The sequence below is a fragment of the Penicillium macrosclerotiorum genome (genome assembly GCF_028827735.1).
Source record: "Penicillium macrosclerotiorum strain IBT 26536 chromosome Unknown utg000002l_segment0_segment0, whole genome shotgun sequence".
Classification (NCBI taxonomy): domain Eukaryota; kingdom Fungi; phylum Ascomycota; class Eurotiomycetes; order Eurotiales; family Aspergillaceae; genus Penicillium; species Penicillium macrosclerotiorum.
This window is the reverse complement of record NW_026643082.1, coordinates 1896904-1915413: the sequence shown is the minus strand read 5'-3', so window position 1 is coordinate 1915413 and position 18510 is coordinate 1896904. Positions and strand designations below refer to the sequence as shown.

The 18510-nt window shown below is 45.2% G+C and overlaps 8 protein-coding genes across 8 annotated transcripts; 5 read left to right on the top strand and 3 right to left on the bottom strand.

Annotated features, from left to right (window-relative positions):
• Positions 1-20: 20 nt before the first annotated feature.
• Positions 21-821, bottom strand: N7462_001822 (2-deoxyribose-5-phosphate aldolase; the record flags this gene model as incomplete). Its single annotated transcript, XM_057073548.1, has 1 exon — positions 21-821. The coding sequence occupies one exon, from the start codon at positions 819-821 to the stop codon at positions 21-23; it is 801 nt and encodes a 266-aa protein (XP_056937189.1).
• Positions 822-1351: 530 nt separating this feature from the next.
• Positions 1352-1872, bottom strand: N7462_001821 (uncharacterized protein; the record flags this gene model as incomplete). Its single annotated transcript, XM_057073547.1, has 3 exons — positions 1352-1552; positions 1662-1743; positions 1817-1872. The coding sequence occupies 3 exons, from the start codon at positions 1870-1872 to the stop codon at positions 1352-1354; spliced, it is 339 nt and encodes a 112-aa protein (XP_056937188.1).
• A 728-nt stretch (positions 1873-2600) lies between these two features.
• On the bottom strand, positions 2601-4898 carry N7462_001820 (sugar porter family MFS transporter; the record flags this gene model as incomplete). The annotated part of the gene is made up of 11 exons (XM_057073546.1): positions 2601-2759; positions 2825-2951; positions 3011-3107; positions 3161-3466; positions 3522-3612; positions 3666-4108; positions 4166-4211; positions 4275-4339; positions 4389-4529; positions 4618-4762; positions 4815-4898. The coding sequence occupies 11 exons, from the start codon at positions 4896-4898 to the stop codon at positions 2601-2603; spliced, it is 1704 nt and encodes a 567-aa protein (XP_056937187.1).
• A 1441-nt stretch (positions 4899-6339) lies between these two features.
• Positions 6340-7140, top strand: N7462_001819 (uncharacterized protein; the record flags this gene model as incomplete). Its single annotated transcript, XM_057073545.1, has 2 exons — positions 6340-6874; positions 6932-7140. The coding sequence occupies 2 exons, from the start codon at positions 6340-6342 to the stop codon at positions 7138-7140; spliced, it is 744 nt and encodes a 247-aa protein (XP_056937186.1).
• A 2575-nt stretch (positions 7141-9715) lies between these two features.
• N7462_001818 (uncharacterized protein) lies at positions 9716-10240 on the top strand (the record flags this gene model as incomplete). Its single annotated transcript, XM_057073544.1, has 3 exons — positions 9716-9837; positions 9888-9996; positions 10049-10240. Coding segments are annotated over 3 exons (423 nt in total), but the record flags the coding sequence as incomplete, so codon positions are not given.
• A 120-nt stretch (positions 10241-10360) lies between these two features.
• N7462_001817 (uncharacterized protein) lies at positions 10361-10714 on the top strand (the record flags this gene model as incomplete). The annotated part of the gene is made up of 2 exons (XM_057073543.1): positions 10361-10462; positions 10496-10714. The coding sequence occupies 2 exons, from the start codon at positions 10361-10363 to the stop codon at positions 10712-10714; spliced, it is 321 nt and encodes a 106-aa protein (XP_056937184.1).
• A 212-nt stretch (positions 10715-10926) lies between these two features.
• On the top strand, positions 10927-12155 carry N7462_001816 (uncharacterized protein; the record flags this gene model as incomplete). Its single annotated transcript, XM_057073542.1, is given in 6 exon segments — positions 10927-11032; positions 11056-11146; positions 11162-11203; positions 11472-11523; positions 11541-11738; positions 11772-12155. Coding segments are annotated over 6 exon segments (873 nt in total), but the record flags the coding sequence as incomplete, so codon positions are not given.
• A 2724-nt stretch (positions 12156-14879) lies between these two features.
• On the top strand, positions 14880-15692 carry N7462_001815 (uncharacterized protein; the record flags this gene model as incomplete). Its single annotated transcript, XM_057073541.1, has 1 exon — positions 14880-15692. The coding sequence occupies one exon, from the start codon at positions 14880-14882 to the stop codon at positions 15690-15692; it is 813 nt and encodes a 270-aa protein (XP_056937182.1).
• Positions 15693-18510: the final 2818 nt, after the last annotated feature.

Here is an 18510-nt window from a genome sequence, read left to right as displayed (position 1 = left end):
AGGCTGTTCTCGAAGGAAATTCAATATACTGCATGGCCCGCCCCTTGCTCCAGAATCTCCCCTTCATCTAGCTCCTGCACGATCTTGATTCCCGAGCTGGTTCCGATCCGTGTAGCCCCAGCCTTGATCATCTTCAGGCAATCGCTCGCATTTCGGATTCCCCCACTTGCCTTGACTTTGCAGTTTGTGCCAAACAATTCAACCACCAATCGCATGATGGTGACACTGCTGACGGTCGCCGGTCCCTTGTACCCGGTACTGGTCTTGACAAAGTCTGCTCCGGCCATGCATGCCACGACGCTAGCGGCAATGAGTTGATCTCTGTCCAGCTCCGCGGATTCGACGATGGCTTTCAGGATGATCGGGCTAGGGGCGGCTTTGCGCACCGCTGTAATATCTTCATAGACCGATTTGTACAAGCCATTCTTCAGCTCCGGGTAGTTGATAACCATATCGAGCTCCCTGGCTCCTTGGTTCACGGCATCCTTGGCTTCCCGTACCTTGTCAACTGTATCATGGGTGCCCTCCGGAAACCCCACCACACAAGCAACCGCAATATTCGGAGTGGTTCTGAGGTTCTCGGCTGCGCGGCTGACATTTTCCAGACGGACACAAACAGACGCAAAGTCGTACTTCTGAGCATCGGCACACAGAGCGTCAATATCTTTTGATTCAACTGGCCAGCTCAACAGGGTATGGTCAATCATTCGGGGGACACCTAGCGGGATCGCGGGCTGCGAGGATGATCGTTCTGGAACCCGGTCATTGAAGTTATGAATCAGATTCGCCCATTCGGCATCGGTGGATGGAGTGGAAGACATGCTGGGCTTTCTCCGCGGGCTTGCTTTCAGGTCCTCCACGTCACCAGGATGTTTCGATTGACATCCGCATCGACGAAGAGGAGGGGTCCCGTCACGTGAGGTTGAGGCTCATCATCATGACGAGCTGCGGATTCATCTTGACATGAAGCGGCGACGCAGTGGCGGAGAGCGGGAGAGTACAACCCTTTGAGATAGAGGTACACCATTGGGCTACGTTCGGAATTCATGTCCATCACCGGGACTAGATCAAATAAGACTTGAAAGTTGCAAGACTGTGTTCTCAAGGATACCATGAAGATCGTAGGCCTCTAGAGCGGCTTATATGAGTTCCCAGGCAAATTTGCACCGAAAAATTCGGTCTATGCCCGTATCATGGAGGGAAATCCGTTCAGTTGGTTCAGGTATTCCATTAGGTCAACACGAGAGTGTCCGATCCAATAGATAGGAATCTTCCACTATTCCATCTCTGCTTCATGCCTAATTTCTCTTCCGCTTCTTGCAATCCATATCATTTGAATCCAGGGGTATCTCTACTGGCAGCTCCTGCACTCTGGTCCTCGGACATCATCCACTCGGCCGATGCGCGGCCCACCGACGCGGCCACCGCCTCCACCGCCAGCACCGTGGCTGCTGCTGCTTGTTCTCGCACCCCAGCTAGATCGGGTCCCAGAAGCAGTATTCCTGTTGTAGATGTTGAACTGTGAACTCTGGGCAGCAGCGTATGGCTCGAACTGTGGGCGGGAACAAAAATATCAGCAAATCATAGCCACATAGGCGGAGGAGCAAAGGTCGCTGGGAATGAGAACAGCGCAAAAAGTGAATGAGACAAGGTCACCATACCGACATAAGGCTCACAAAATACAAGCCGACAAAGAGATAGACATTCTCGACGAAGCGGTTCAGGCGGACGGTCAAAGGCGGGCTGTGGGGGCCGCCAGCGGTGGTTAGCAGCTGCCTTTAACAGGAGACATGGGAGTAGAGCCAACAATACTCACCTCTGCAAAGCCTGCCCATTGGAAAAGTATGTAGCTTGGGGTTTCTGCGAAGACATGGCGGTCGGTGTTGATGGAAAGAGGCGATCGAAGTTGATGAGGTGGAGTTATCGGGGGCGATAAGAAATGGCCGCTCCACAGAAAGGACGATCGTGTTCAGTTACCCGTACCTTGGCACACCATTTACGAAACGAGAAGGACTTCCATTCGCGCTTTAGCAGTGCGTGACTGCAGCCAAGGTTTCTAGAATATCGAGATCCCTATCCATTTTCAAGTCATAACCAAGTAGACGTGAAATCGACGTGAGCCCATAATATTATGGAAATTTGAATTTAGTTACAAAAAATTGATTCGACTGAGAGCTGACCAGAGTTACATTTTCTCGTTGTTGCGTTGGTTAGAGATTCTTCCGTGTCGGCAATATATATCCCATGTCATTCAACAAATGAGGACAAGTAGATGCCACATTCGCTCATTGCTCTGCAGATGGCAGGGTCTCATCACTGAAAAAAGAAAGAAGAATTACATTCTTGGTAGCAAGTTCATGGCTAACATAACCGAGGTAATGTTCATTGATAATCCAGTGGCGCTATTATTTTTTTCCAATTTGCTCCGTCTCACTTCATATGATTGAAGGATTGTGCGGTCCTCTGGCTCAAGAAGTTTCGCCATAGGTGAGGGGGAGGCAGAGGATTTTTAGCTGTGGATATAGTGCGCCTAGGTATTGAGAGTCCCCAGGAAATATGTATAAATACGCCCCGTATACTTGCTTTGCTTCACTGCGGAATTAGACAGCATCGGTGAGCTCCATGTACTGAGTCTCTGGCTTCAATTCTTCATCATCGTCAATATTTGTTCCCCGTAAGCCTGCCTCTATGTGCTTGATGCGCTCCTTCTCTTCATGTGCCGCTGTGTCTCCAAATATCAGGTCCATATCTTCAAGAGTCTATATGTATAGGGAGTCAGTAAACGCAGAGCAGAGGCGAGTCACAATTTGAAGGATTTAAGTACCTTTCCTCGAGTTTCGGGAATGCAGAGGAATGTGAATGCTAGAGCCAGCAAACAAAATGCGGCGAAAAAAATGTAGGTACCCCAAGTGATAGTATTGAGCATATCAGGAGTTACCAAACCGATGATGCTAGTATGAAGGTGATTAGTGAGTGACTGAAATCTTTGAGAGCAGATCATCCCTCTTACAAATTACACATCCAGGTTGCGGAAGTTGTAATCGATATCGCTTTGGAGCGGACGGACAGGTTGAAAATCTCAGAAGGTAGAACCCAACCGATTGGGGCTATCAAACGAAGTCAGATCACATAAGCCGAGGAGAGATATCAATAATCTCACCAAATGAGTACGAAAAGTTGATATCATAGATATATATGAAGGCAATGCCAGCCCAACCCGCTGACTTGTGGCGGACCAAACTAGAGCCGTAGCCTCCAAGAATGCCACCTACAATGACCAACGAGATACAGGTGCCGGCGGCACCCGCCATCAACAGAGGCCGACGTCCAACCTTGTCAATGAAGAAAAGCGCTGGCAGGGTACTCAAACAATTTACGATCCCATAGACTCCAGTTGCAAGGAGTGAAGTAGTGTTGCCGTCAAGGCCAAGCTGACCAAAGATAGTTGGCGCGTAGTATATCATGGCTATTAAAAATAGTCAGAAATGTGAAGTTGATGCATATGGTATAAAGACACACACCATTACATCCCATAAACTGCTGAAAAAACATTACGCAGCACCCGATGGCCAGTCGCTTAAAGCGAGCCCAGGTTGTCATGAAAGACATATACTGGTACCTATGTTAGTATTTGAATGATCGAAACTATCATCGTGTACACTCACTTGAGCCATATGTAGCTTAAATCCGGATAAATTTGGGAAGTGTTCCCGGGCAAAAGTGTTCTCAAGCATAATCGATGCTCGAATCTCGAGAAATTCGTTCTGAAGAGCAGGACTGTCGCACGACTGGCGGCGAAGTCTGGAGAGAGCAGCAATTGACTCATTGTCTCGTTCCTTCATCAAAAGCCAACGAGGTGAGTCTGGGAAAAAGAGCATGCCGATTCCCAGAATTATCGCTGGCGCAATTTGAAATGCCAATGGAAGACGCCAAGATGCTTCAGATTGACCGTTACAGCCTTCAACTGGGACATCGTGGTATGGATCAAACGTGCGTTTGGAGGCAGTCCCACCGGTATAGAGAACATTAGGGGCGCAGCGGGTACCGCCAATATAGTTGGCTCCATAGTCAATCCAGTAGCTGATCAAAATGCCGAGAGTGATGGATACTAAGAGAACGGAGAGTCAGCCTATGTGAGACATTTAAGGGAAGATATAAGACTGACACTGCTGTACCACCACCAGACCGCCACGAATCTCCGGAACAGAGACCTGTTGTGTCGGTCAGCACAGTCAATATCTAATACACAGATATAACACATCAAACAAACATACCTCGGAAATATACAGCGGTATAACCATAGTCAGCATACCGACAGCTAAACCAGCGATTGCTCGGCCTTAAAATAGTAAGAATCCGACCGGGTATTGGAACTCTATGGTACTTACCTGCGAAAATCATTGGAATGTCAACCGCGCCACATTGAATAGCCGATCCAATAACAAAAATTATAACTGCTAGATTTATTGACACTTTCCGCCCAATGCGGTCGGCAACTGGGCCGTTGATCAAAGATCCGAACCACGCAGCTGCATTTCCAGTTAGCCCTGTCCCAACGTCGCGGGTGAAGTCTCTGGCATCCGACATCCTCAGGTATCAAAGTCAGGGACAACTCACCCAGCAAAAGCGTAGATACAAACCATCCCTTGAAGCTACTGTCGGAGAAGATGCGAGGAAAGCGTGCCCCAAATGATTCCATAGTTATGACGCCGCTGATGACGCCTTGGTCATAACCGAAGAGCAAACCGCCAAGGGTCGAAAACTGTCATCTTGTCAGTAGACCAGTCGATTGCTATCGGTGGATAAGGGCTGACCGATGCAACACCGCAAAGATATGGATTGTGTAGAATCAGGCGAAAGCCATTATTGGCTGGCGGTGTATCAACTGAAGGACTCATGGTGACAATAACGTCTACTATTCGAGTCAATTTCGTTCCAAGCCATCAGAGTGATAATATAGCAGACTGGCGATACATGTCAGGCCGACCTTATTTATATGTGTCGCGACTGGCTCCCACAAACTGTGCGGACTGGCCGAGATCTTCGTTAAGCTGCCGTCTTGACAGGATCACAGTCATTCAGTGTCCCAAGTCCAGATACTCACTCCATGGAAATAGAGATTTGCCCCTTCGGAGTGATGTGCTCCAGCCAATGACGCTTATTTAACTGGCTGAGAGCGTATACTTAAGGTCATAGGAATGCGGGGAAGGTTTGTTTTGTTGGAGTAGCGCGTGCCTGAGCGGAAAGAAAGGCGGGGACGATATGGTGACGCAGGGTGTGTATTCTATTATAGACAGAGCCGCGCAGTTTCTTGTATCAACAGTCTACGTTTTGCAGCGTTCCAAAGAAAAGCCCCTGAGCAGCTCTGGTAATCAGGATAATTTAGACGCCAACTTTGTACCGGATGTGATACCGAGCGAGAACAAAGGAGAAACTGGGGAAACTGGGTTTATCGGGGGACAGCAAGCCGAAAGCCAAGCACGGGGACCCAAGTTTCCGTCGGGGATATTCCGATATCCGAGTGCTTTGCAACCTTTAAAGTTTGATTTTCATTGAGTTTTCCATTTTGGAACGGGCAGCCCAGTTGCCAGTTTGAGAGAACTATGCAACGGGAAGGTATTGAAGCAGCGGTAGCATGTCCACATTCTCGATGCGAACAAAAATAGATGCCATACAGAAGACCATCCTAGCTTATTTTCTAGCTATGCCATTTGATATCCATTGCTTCGAAAATTTCAAGCATGATACCGAGTCCACACATGAAAGTTGTTCTCTTTCAGTCTCATACCCGCTTATCGGCATCGTCGGCATGACCCCGAAGATGGTCATTACCTGCCCCAAGTCATACACGTACCACAGCAAACCTCAACCATCCACTGGATGAGGCTTTCATAGATGCAGGATATGCACAAGACATGCAACTGTAGACTACCGACAGGAATCAACATGCACACCGCCAGACCGTACGACGTGCGTCGGTCCTCGTGAGCTCAATTGCGCGCATTACCAATCATGTCGAACGATGGCTGGACATCTATTCGGTGAAGTATGGAAGACGAATCAAAAATGTCATAATTTGAATGGTGTGAGCCGAAGCTAAATCCGCTCAAATTGGCACGCTGATTGCAACCAGACAGAGGATCATGATGGAGAGGACTGCAACCGCACTGAGTATTTTCGCACCTCACCTTCCTTCATAGACCAAATCATATACCACCTTCGTGCACTGCACCCTTATTTTTGCGCCCTCATTTCTATCAAAAGGCAGCCTGCATTCGATGCCCACTGTTATTGATATTTTCCAACATTCTTTCTTGCCCTTACTAATAAGACACAGCCATGGTTTCCGCACCTCTCCGAATTGGTGTTCTTCTCGTAAATTGTGTCCAGCTGTTGGACCTTGCCGCACTCGATCTGCTCTATATGGCCAGCCCAGAATGGATTGAAGACATTGGCATGCCCAAGACTCTGGTTGACCAAGGTCGTCCTTGCCAAATCTACTACATCGGCCGGGAAGGTAAAGATGCGTTGGTTCCTGTCACGTCCCATATGTCAATTCGCCTGACAGATTCTGTCGACAACGAGACGGTCGCACCCGGAAAACTTGACATTCTGTTCGTACCTGGTCCATCACCTCGGGTCATGCCGCCCGCAGAAGAATATCTGGAATTTGTTCGTGGACACAACGCAGCTGGAGCAACCATAATGACTATCTGTACGGGGTCCCTGGTCGCAGCCCATGCCGGTATCACGAAGGGCAAAGTCGGCACCTCGCCTCGCTTCTTGATTCCGTACCTACGCAAACACTTCCCCGAGACCAAATTGTGGGATGACTCGATGCGAGTGACGCGGGATGGAAACCTTTGGATGTGTGGTACGTGCTGGGTTTCTTGGCTGGCTTAATTACAGGAGTGCCTAGCTGACGAAATAGGGGGAATTACCAACGGACATGACCTGATCGCTGAATATTTACGTGAGAATTATCCGTCTCCACTGGTGAAAACTGTGCTGGCTGCAGCGGACATTCAACCACGAACACTCCAATATCAGACAGCTGCCAGTGTTGACACAGCCTACATAATGTGGCAGATTTTGAGGTCTTTACCGAGCTCAATATTCCGCATGCTGAGGATTGCATAAGTGAAACATTGCTCTCATTTTCTTGATGGGGTACTCGTTTGGCTCTCGGATGCTCAGAACTGATTACTTAGGCCATGAGAAGACTATAATTAGCTCACTTCAGTATTCAAGGTCCAGACAGGAGGGTTCCCTTAGAATGGTAAATTCTATAAGGGTTTACCTTTTGATCACCAGACTGCATGGTTCATAACACTAATGTTATCCTATTTTTTACGAAGCCTTTGAAAGCGAAATTGACTTCAGTCTGTCAAATGTATCAGTAGGCGAGATCTTTCATTTTAATAGGCCCCGCCATGTGATTTAGCTCTTCCTTATTCTAGTATAAATAAAAGGACACTCCGGGGGCTCTTCCAAGATCCACAAAGTATACTGATCGTTGCACAAAGAGAAATTTAATGTAGTCCTTAATATGGAGTGAAACAAGAATGAAGAGCAGAATAGAACCCTCTGATGTAACTTGGTTTCTGTCATACGATTTAAGATCTCTCCTGGGGGACACTCACGTATTTTTTAATAGAATCACATTTTCTTCTATTAGTCACTCTGCAATAGGATCACGAAGTGACACTTTGCAAGGGAAGTCTTAGGCCGGGTGACCAGCATCCTTTTGAATTATATAGTCATATTCTTCACACCATAAGATAGGTTAAAGCAATGATACTCGGTATAGGCACCGTGGCAGTCGCATGATTCAACACCTCATGTGCCTGCATCACTGTGCACCATTGGTTAGGAAGAGGTTGTCCGCACCTCCTGCCATTGATTGATAAACGGCCGGGGCACAGCTGGGTTTGGTAGATTATATGTCTGAAAGACCTCAGCAGCCAGTGTTGGGAATTTCATAAGTAGAATAGTGGAGCTGAAAGGCCAAACAGCGATGTAGAATCCACCCTCCAGTCTCGGGAAATCAGACAGTGACCCATAACAAAAGCTTTGTCACAATAGCTGCAAAGCGAGGGCAGCGAATGAAACTAGATCGAGAAGTTGAAACTAGTCAAAGCATCATCACAACATTACGTGAAAAATTGGCCCCTTCACTTGTGCCAATTGTGACAAGGTAAAATCACATGTCTTCGCTACTTGGCATCCACAGACCCCATGCTTCATTTTCTATACTCTGTTCCGGGGAAGACTGCTGTCTTAAATGTCCACGTGCATTGACCAGAAATAGATTTGATTGATAGCTAGCCATGCAAGTGAGCATTTAGGTGGAGAATTTAGGAGAAAGCTGAGAATAGAGGAGACTCACCAACCTATCCAAGCTGCTTTTCGGGTTCCCCATGGTTGTTCAGCCGCCAAGTATTAAGGAGAGTTATATCTCGGCTTCGTAAATTGATATATATCATGATGATCTACCGAATGGAGCTCTTGGTTAAGTATAACTGTCGAGAAGGAAGACTGCATAATACGGGCGAGACCCACATATCTCCATGCGCGTCAGGATATTACAGGGATACTCGATTTGCTACGTGTTTTGTATGGTATCCCGGGTATACTCGGAACCCAGCGCCGTAACACGCTAGACAGCGAGGTAGGGGATATTCAACATTCCCCCGCCCATACACTTAGATAGTTCAGTCACCCAATACATCACTATATTGAGCATCTCGTTCCATTGGATCCTAGCTTTCCTAGCCGATACCGTATCCTACTATATTGACAATAACTACTACCGTATGGTCCGAAACTAAGACAATCATTTAACTTCCTACCTACGTTTGGACCATGATAGTCGATCGGGCTGCCCTAGTCACTTTTGGAGGCTAAGCACCTTATGATCCACAATTTGTTCCAATTTTACACATAGAATATGAGGACCTGTGAAATCGACGCCGAAAATGGCTGCTTTTGGCGCCAGAAACGGCCGCCTTTCCACCCGTAATTTTGGACAGCAAGCAGCCGCTTGACCGCCCTCCTGCCAGCACCCATCTATTTTGCACCCACCCAATACTCTTAGTCACCCTCCGGCGAAGAAGTTAGCGCCCGTCCGACACTTGCTCCTTCCCTGCGATTCCACCTGCCACCAAACGACGCCGAAAATAGCTCCCCTTTGCAGCCCTGTCCAGGCGCCTTCTCTTTTCGTCTCGTCTCGCCGGGCGCCTATAAGATGGTTCCCTTTCCTCCCCTCCCTCTCAGTGACCTAAAGTCTCTCTTCACCACCAACGCTCACTCCTCAAATCGACCTTAGCAACCTTGTTGCCCGTGACTCGGATCCTCACCTCGGTTATCCATCCTGGCTTTTCTTGATAGCTCCTGTTCTCGTTCGGTCGGCTTAGAAAGATAAGCACTAATACTAGACCGACCCTATCCTATACGAGGAAACTCAAGCTAGACTAGAACATTTCCGTCGTTCTAGATAGCTACCGCTAAACTTCAAGCTAAGAACCTTGCTAGGTATTGCCGTTGTCGAACGCTACTAGCGAAAGTGAGTGTGGATATCCTTAGAATTAGGCACTGTTAGTAGAGTTAACTCACGAGAATAGGTATTCTATTCAGTCGAAGGCGGACTATATAGACTTTTTTCTTTTAGAGGATAAAGCGATCTTTAAGAATTTTTTCGATTAGATATTCAGAATATCACGAGAGAAGAGGCTGTAGTCTTACGATAAGTACTAGCGCCGACTTTGCTAGTATTTCGAATTGTTTGCTCGTCGTTGTGTTAATAAATATATCTATAAATAGATACGACAAGTACGGGTATTCCTTCCCTGCTTAGAGAGATTAGACTAATATAGTATAGTTTTTAGATGGACCCTTCTAGGCCGAGCGCAAGATTCCCTGACGAACGAAGGACAAGAATACTTTAGACGTAGAGGTCTTCTATGCGATCTACCGTCATCACTAGGTCTATTCGAGGTTTTTTCGTTATAGGAACATAATCGTTTAATTCGCTATAGTGCAGCTATAGTCTGCTATTACCGGAACTCGCCCTAGTGTCTTGCTTCCACAAAATACCTATCTACCCGATAATTCCTCCCTTAGTAAACGCAAACGAACCTACACGTTTAAAAGTGACCTTCCGAAGTATATTTTATTGAAAGATCTTCCGGACTTAGTCTGCTATCGTGATATTGAACTTTTCTATCTAAAAGATCCTTAAAGCAAACGTAACGTTCTCTGTGCTATAATAGAGTTTCGCAATCTCAAGGGTCAGCCGGAAGGCGCCGATAGGTAAGGATACAACTATACCGCAAACTTATATTCAATTGATCTGACGCTTATGTTTCTTTTCAGAACCAAGTTTTTTATGCACGGTAACTACCAACTAGCATATTGCCCGATCGCTCAGATAATCTCGTTCGCTTTCCGTGACGAGGCTTTTGTCAATACGGAGCTCACGCTAGAGCTTATTTAGCGGCTAAGAGTTCCTAAGCATAGTTCATCTCTTCCTCTTCGGTGGAAACTAGAAGTTCTGAACACCCCTATTCTTCGACGCTTTAAGCGCACTCCGTACGGTTACGAACTCTATAAGTCTTTATCGATAACTTATGAATCAAGTCGGCAAGCCCTTAAAGAGTTAGGCCGAGACGCTAAATTCGAAGACGATATTAGACACTACAACTTTCGCTGTTAGACGGCAAATGAAGTTAATCGTAAGTTATTAGTACGCTAAAATAATAAATAGTATATTATCCGTGAAGGCGGAGGAATTTTGTCTTACCGATATTAACTAAAAGTTTTAAGGGAATTTTACTAGCTAAGAACGGCAAAGGGTGCTTAGTTAGTCCGGCGACGCCGTCTTCGAAAAGCATTATTAATCATAATTTATTAGACGCGATCTCTAGTATGTTGTTCTTCTTCGACCGCCTTAGGAGGGCCTTGTACGTTTTACCGGAAGTATACTTAGAAAAAGGGATATTCACGCCCCGTCTAAGCTTACCGATTCGCATAAGTATACTATTTACTAAAATCTAGATATCCTGCAGCTAAGACGAGAGAAGAGAGAGCTCTATACAGAGATACGATCCCTAGCCGGCACTATTAAGAATACCCGAATCTCCTTTCCGTACCTATATTAAAGGTATAAGGATATCAAAAAAGAAATAGCTAAGCTTCGAAAGAGGTTAGCAACCGACACGCGGGAAATAGCTAGGAAAGACTATTTCTAAAATACGCCCGTATTAGAAATTAATAGATAGATAAGACAACTCCTCGAAAATTCTAATAAAGTATCTAATAAAGTATCTAATAATAAAAACTCTAGTAATAAAAGCTAGGAGTTGCTAAACCTAGAATATATTTTTGCTGAACGGGCACGCCTAGTGGAAAACTTTTATAGGCCTAATATAGAGACCTTTAACGATAACAAGCTTCTTGCTCGACGTATATAGGTTACTAAAGACAGAGTTGCACTACTACAGCTTTGCGAACCGAATAGACGAGGTAACCGAGTTAATTAGAATATTAACGATGAATATTATTTAGTTGACCGACCTAAGGAATCGCCGCTCCCTAAGGAGGACAACATAAAATGCGCAACTAATGTCTGCATTATTTACTACGGCCTATCTCGTCAATCATCATCGAGCCTTCCTCCACATAAGTTTCCTTCAAATCGGCTGGATTCGCTTCGGCGTTACTTAATCGATATGCACCTAGTCTATGCACGCGGTGGAATCAGCTGCAATTAGGAAGAGTGTCGCAATATCCCCTATTTCAGCGAGATCACAGAATTTCTAGCTCATACTTACGCTGCACACTCATACGATATCAATCTCAAATTGTATTATCTTCCGTATACGACACAAACAAACTACAGCGATATCTTATCTAGAGAAGAATCTTTAGAATCGGAGAAGCGTCCAATAATTAAGACTCCTGCCTCCTCCGTCGAACTCGAGTTAGGAAACATTGACCCACGCCTCTTAGAGGATTATCCTGTCCCCATTACGAACTCCTTGCCGTATCAATCGGATACTGAAACTCTAGACTCTTCTGGTAGATTTGTATTGAAAAATACTAAGCCCAGCTCAGTCGAAGTTCCGATTAGGCGGTCGACGAGGGGTACTGCAAAAGTAACAGAGCTCACGCCTGCTCCTGATCCGGAGTGTAAACCTCAAAATCGGAAGCGTTCATCCCGGAGAAATCTGAATGCAAAAGAGCATTCGCCTGGAAAACAACGAGGGAACAAGAAGTCGGCCCTCATGAAAGCTCCCAAAGCGCCTCTGCTTCGTCGATCAAGGCGATTGCAGGCTCAATGATTCTGTCTTTCTAGAGCTTTTGAGATTGGAGTCCAGTATTGATCTAAAACTCTTCCTTTGGCAGGGCAGAAATTATGCATAGCAAAAAGGACTACAATTTTTACTACGTAGCAAAGTAGCTTATGCGATAACCCTTTGGTAGGTGACTCACCGTGGCTAGATTTAGTTATGTAGTCATGAAAACTTCTGCGGTTACTTTTGCTTCCTCACGCTACGTCTTGTATCTAGAGCCAACTTTAGTTTCTAATATCGCCGATTTGTCTTGAGATAGTATATACCAATAGACATATACCAATAGACATACCTCGCAAAAATTGTTTCTCGAGAACGAATCTCTGAGTTAAGAATTTTCTGACAATATTTTGGCTCGCCTTTCAACCCCGCAATAATACTCTGATCAGGTGAATGTCGACATGTTTATTTCGGGAACAAAGGCATAGCTAATGAACCGTGAACTGATTAATCCTCTTTCGGAATTAGTATACGGTGTCCTCAATTTGATCATCATCTAGGAGCTATATTTTATTCAAGAGTTGGAGGATTAGACGGCAGAGAGGACTGGATGATTAGAGATGTACAGAAAATAGGTAGAAAGTTGAATCACAGGCACAAGCATCAATAAAGAATACCCGGTGACGAAGCCATCAGTTTCCAATCACAACCAGGATCCAAAGAGAAGTCGAGTATAGCAAATCAAAAGATGGAACCTCTCATAGGATAGACTACAAGAGTTGAAAACTATTTGTGCGGCCTCTGTAAGAACGTAGCGGCATCATGCTCCTGGAGCGAAGGAGCCGCCTTTTAGGAGTGATGCGGCATGGGAATGATCTATGCAGAATTCATGTCTCCTCGGTACTAACGGGCCCTAGGAGATAAGTTGTGGCTCCTAGGGGCTAGTGGAAGCACTCCTAGGAGCCGTTAGTCTCTAGGGAATTAGTGGGGAGAGTCCTGGGAACGGCGGTCAACGGCCCGAGGAGCTTCGACTGTTGCTCCCGGGAGAGCAAAATCTACCGCAAACGTCGTATAGGGTGCTCAGATGAGGCTACGAGAGCAGCTGCGGTCTTTGAAAAACCGCCTTCTTTCTCAGGAAACATCCAAGGTCTGGGGCTAGTCTCTTCTCAAAGAAGAGGCATAGCCTCTTTCATATCAGGCTTAGAACAATCTGGGGCCCTGGGAAAGAAAGCGCTGTGTCCCTGGAAGGGAAACTGCTTTCGAATTTCTCTATATTTGTAAGATACATAGACTGTTTTAGAAAGCATCTAATCAGACCTCGCATGTTTAGACTTTCTATTTCCCCCAAATCAAGTCAAAAGAGTGTAAGATCAAACTGAATTCGAAACAGAATACTAGCCCACGAGGACACGCTATGATATTGACAGCTGAGATGGAGTTATTGATCTGAAAACCTTCCTTTGGTAGGGCAGAAACCGACGGCCCTTTACCAGCAAGGGGCAGATAGCTATTAGGCTGGGGAGAAACATAGATCTCGAATGTTGTGAATTTAAAATATTTCATGGATAATTCGATGTTTCCTACAAAGGGGTTATATCTGGGAATATCAATCGCAAGAAGTAAACCCGAAAACCAAACGAGAGACAAAGGAAGCGTTAGAAATTGTCGTGCAAATGGCGGCGAAGAATTTGGGTAATTGGCAGGCAGATGAAGGGAATGAAGAGGAAAATTTAAGTCGTATAATCGATCGTTAATAAGAAAGTGAAAGCTAGCGACCAAGATAGAAACAAAGAGCTAAAATAATTAGAATAGTGAGTTATGAATGAAAGAATGAATGAATATCTTGAAACGGGAGGATGGACTATTTGTCTATCACCGAAATCTTCACTGGGCTCAAAAACGGGTTTGACAAAGGGATCCTTAAAATTTGTAAGAGCGGTTGTAATCAGGGGACAGAGAAGAGAGATACTGATGACGTGCCTGATTGTTTAACCAGAGTCCCCTGAGTATGGTGAAGCTGATCGCTGAGTAGCTATGAGAGCTCAGGGAGCACTCAGGGAGCACTCAGGGAGCACTCAGGGACGGCTCCGGGAGGGCTCCTGGAGGGCTCCGGGAGGGCCAAGGGAAGCGATAAAAACGCTTGATTTAGACCACGTGATGCAAATATGACTAAGATCTGGAACTGGGCGTTCGATTTACTGTCACTTAGCGTTGTGGTGACATTGTTTCCACCGTTTTCCAATAAGTATAGTCCTAGATCGGGTTCATCCCTGCCCAGGGACAGCACCAGCCGAGGCCCTCCCAGTATGGAAATCTGATCAACAGACAATAGTTCGGGAAACAATAAAAGTGGGATAAAATTACTGGCTTAGTGCTTCAGTCACATGATTATGAGGGCTACTGGCCCCCCTCCTACAGCTCTTGGGGCCCAAGAGGCAAGCATATAATCTCCTGCTCCTCTTCCTCTACTCTTTCACTTCTACTTTTCTTTTACTACTCTTCTTCTACTCTTCCTATTTATTGCCCTGTTCCATCTCATATATCCTCGTGGTCAAGTCTGTCACAAAAAGCATGACTTCTCAAAGAATGCCCAAGCCGATTACCCTCTCTTTCGAGGAAACATACTCCGATGATCCCTTGGATGACGACGATAGTGAGTGGGAGAGGATCACACAAGACCCAGTCAAGCGAGTCGCGTTTGAAAGAAAGTGCATTGAAGATGAGCTTACCGATCAAAAACGAGTAATTATATTGCAAGAAAATCCTAGCAGCAGGAGTCACTGTCGCTTCTGGGACTGTGTTCCTAGGAAGCTGAATGGAGAGCCTAATATCAGGTCTGCTTTTCGTTTCAATGTTAAGGACCTTTCCGGTCGATACTTTGGTAAGTCCTCACAATGTCCTAAAAACCTATCTCGAATCTTACGAGTGGTAGAACCGAACAAGTACTATCATGTGTCATGCATGGAGCAAATATTTCCCGACCTGAGTGCCTTGCTAGAGCGGGAGGTTTTGCAGATGGAAGGCGGGGTCACCCATCTGACCTCAGCCTGCTGGCAGATATCACGATTTCACAATGCCATTGAAGATTGGTTCCGCTATAAGGGCCGTACCTTCGAAGTGAACATATACGATCGATTCCGAAGAGCTCATGCCAAGTGGGAGCGGAAAGCCAGCACAGTGGAGATCAACCATCAACTCGGGAATCATGAGAGTACATCTCAGGGTTGTGAGAAGTGTGAGGAAGTGCCGGATGAACCGCTGAGGAAGGACTACTTTCCTGAAGAGCCACGCAGTAGCCTGCTGAGTGAAGTTCTAGCCTCCGTGATTGGCGTGGGACACTTGGATGGATTAGATGGAGATTTGAATGCTCGCCGTTGTAAGAAGATTCGACGCAGCTAGTGCTGCTGTAATTTGTCGACCATATCAATGCTCTGATTTTATTACTATAAATTTTTATTAAATATCTCGGCTACGAGTGGTCATTGTGGTTTTTTCTCAGAATCAACAGGTGTGCGATTAGATATTGGGATGTTGTTCACGCTTTACCTCGCATTGTAAGACACAGCTAAAGAGAGAAAGAAATACAAACTAATATTATGCTAGGTATAGGCCAAGAGCTGGTAAAGGTAAGCAGGAGACTGTTCTATGCACTCTTTCCGCATGGTTCAGTAGTCCCGATTTTGACATCAGCTTTTCCCCGCAAGCTTGGCACTCACAGTGCATGCCATTCGGGAACGGCTTGATATGTCTGTTGACGAAATGTCGGCTGCGGGATCCGGGGCTCTTGAAACAATTTGCTCAGTGTATCCACATAGATGGATCGAATTGAGGCCAATTGGTGTCATTGAGAAATCGCTTTCTTTCTCAGACCCGACTAAAGATCTGGGGCTAGATTCTAAGCCGAAGAAACAATAGGTCCATTGTACAGGTGATAGTATGCAGATCCACCAGTCAATCAGCGAATCAATGCATACTGCAGTAATTTATTTGTAAATCCCGCTCAAATTCGCCGCAAAAATTGGTCGGGAATCAACGCAAATATCATATTATTGGGCGTTGTAAAATTTGAGCGTTGACTCTCAACAAGAGGCCGTTGATTGCCGACCCGGCACTAGATGAGGTTGGCGCTATTACAATTCTGTTAGAGAATAACTACTTGTACAGGGTAGAAAGCCTGTCGACTAGGTAGGAAGATAAACGTCAAGTAAGGAAAGCAAAACACTGTTTCTTGCTATCATGGATCTCTCTATAATCCTCAATTTATGTACAAGCTTCAATACTTTCCCACATGACCAAAGCAAAAACGATGGATCATATTTCAATATGCGGTCTAACGTGGCCCCTACGTAACAGAGGTAAGCAAAGGCTACAGGGAAGAGGGGTCCACGAATCCCTAATAGAAGGGCACCGAACCCTTAGGGCCTTGTAGGTCATACATCTATGTTTGGGAGAAGTAGGGCTGTCATGACGAAGCCTGACCGGTAAGGTGTCGAACTGACACCTGAGGCGTGAAGTTGGGAATAGCTTCATGCTGCAATATCATATGACAGTTATAAGCATACTATATATCGCTGCGACCTATAAGCGGTTAACTTAACGAATAGGGGCGAATTCTAGATATAAGGCCACGAGTCCGATCTAGCCGATTTTTGGTTCTCTTCTACTCGGCTTTATTTATACGACGCGACTATTTGTCCTATACTATATCCGCGCTATCTAGTAGTAACACTAGTTACAGGACGCTCTGTATATAATAATTCTGTAGGACAATAATGTAATTGTGAGCTATTATGAACTAAATACAATACACGTTACGCCTTAATACTATGCTGTTAGTTAATCCTATATGGAGCTAGTAATATAGGATAATAAAATATGACAGCTATTAGCTCTACCCGGCAACGTTAAGAATCTCGCTAGAGGTCTGTATATATATAATGTTTCAGCTTATAACTATTGCCTATTCGTTGATGTCGCGGATATCGCGTAAAAAGCGACGAGTAGTTCTAATTTGATTTCCTCGCTGAACTAAGAAGCTAGTATCAGGGTTTTTAAGGATTAAATTAATAATCTAGGCGATTTTCCAAAGTTACCTAGTATATTTTTCGGAAATCGGCTTTATAATCGTCGTTATTAGCGCGTGATTCTAGCTAATTATAGTATTCCCTTATAGCCTACTCTCGAGATCTAGGAATTATAAGACTCTTATAAGAAACTAGTCTAGATAGTAATAAAGCGCTTGTTAAAGTATACGCGGCTTATACTAGGAGAATATTAATACTAATCGGGGGATATAATAATCCCGTGGTTATATCGCTACCCCTCTTAGATTTCTTTCCTATAGTTTTCTAAAATAAGGTCTCGACGGATATTACTAGGGATATTACTATAGTTATTTAGACTACTACCTTTATTAACACGATTAATAAGTCGTTTAAGGTGCGGGGCTCTAAGCTTATAATATTTCTTATCCTTTAGATCCTCCTAGCACTAATTAGATATAAGTAGATATAAGCGAATAATATATCGTATACCATTATACACGAGACTCTAGGTTAAAGGCCGTCCGGTAGCCTCTTCTTCCGTATAAATATACTTCACGCTTAGCTAGCATCCTACTAGTTGCCGACACGCGGCCTCTCTTCTTAACCCTCCGTGATATTAGCCTAGCCTAATCGCTATTATCGTGTCCGTAATTAAAGGCAATAAGAACCCTAATCTTTTTACCTATACGGAGCAATTCGTAGCTATTTCCCTACTAGCTTCTAATCAATGTTAGTAGAACTATAGAATTTCTTAAAATCCTTCAACAACTTGTCGTTAACCGACACGGTAACAGCTATGCCTTCAAAGCGAACGCGTTGGCTTCGCTTCTTTTTCATTTGTAACATGTCCTCAACATTTGCCTTCAATTTTCCGTCCTAGTAGTCACGGGAGGGTTCAAAAGGCTGACACTCTCATATCCACATATTCCACTGACAAAACCAAATTCATGGTCATTCCTGCACTCGGAAATTTTCTGAATCTGGTTCCCAAAAGTCTCTATATGCAGAGGATCCCCTGCTAATTCATCGCTCTCCATGGCTCTTTGGAAAAGCATGGTAGCGGTAGCGATCGAACCAACGCTCCCACCTCGTTGCAAGAAACTCCTTGATGTCGGAGGCCACTCACTCGCATTGTGCAACACCATCTCCACATTTGACTCATTTGGGATCAG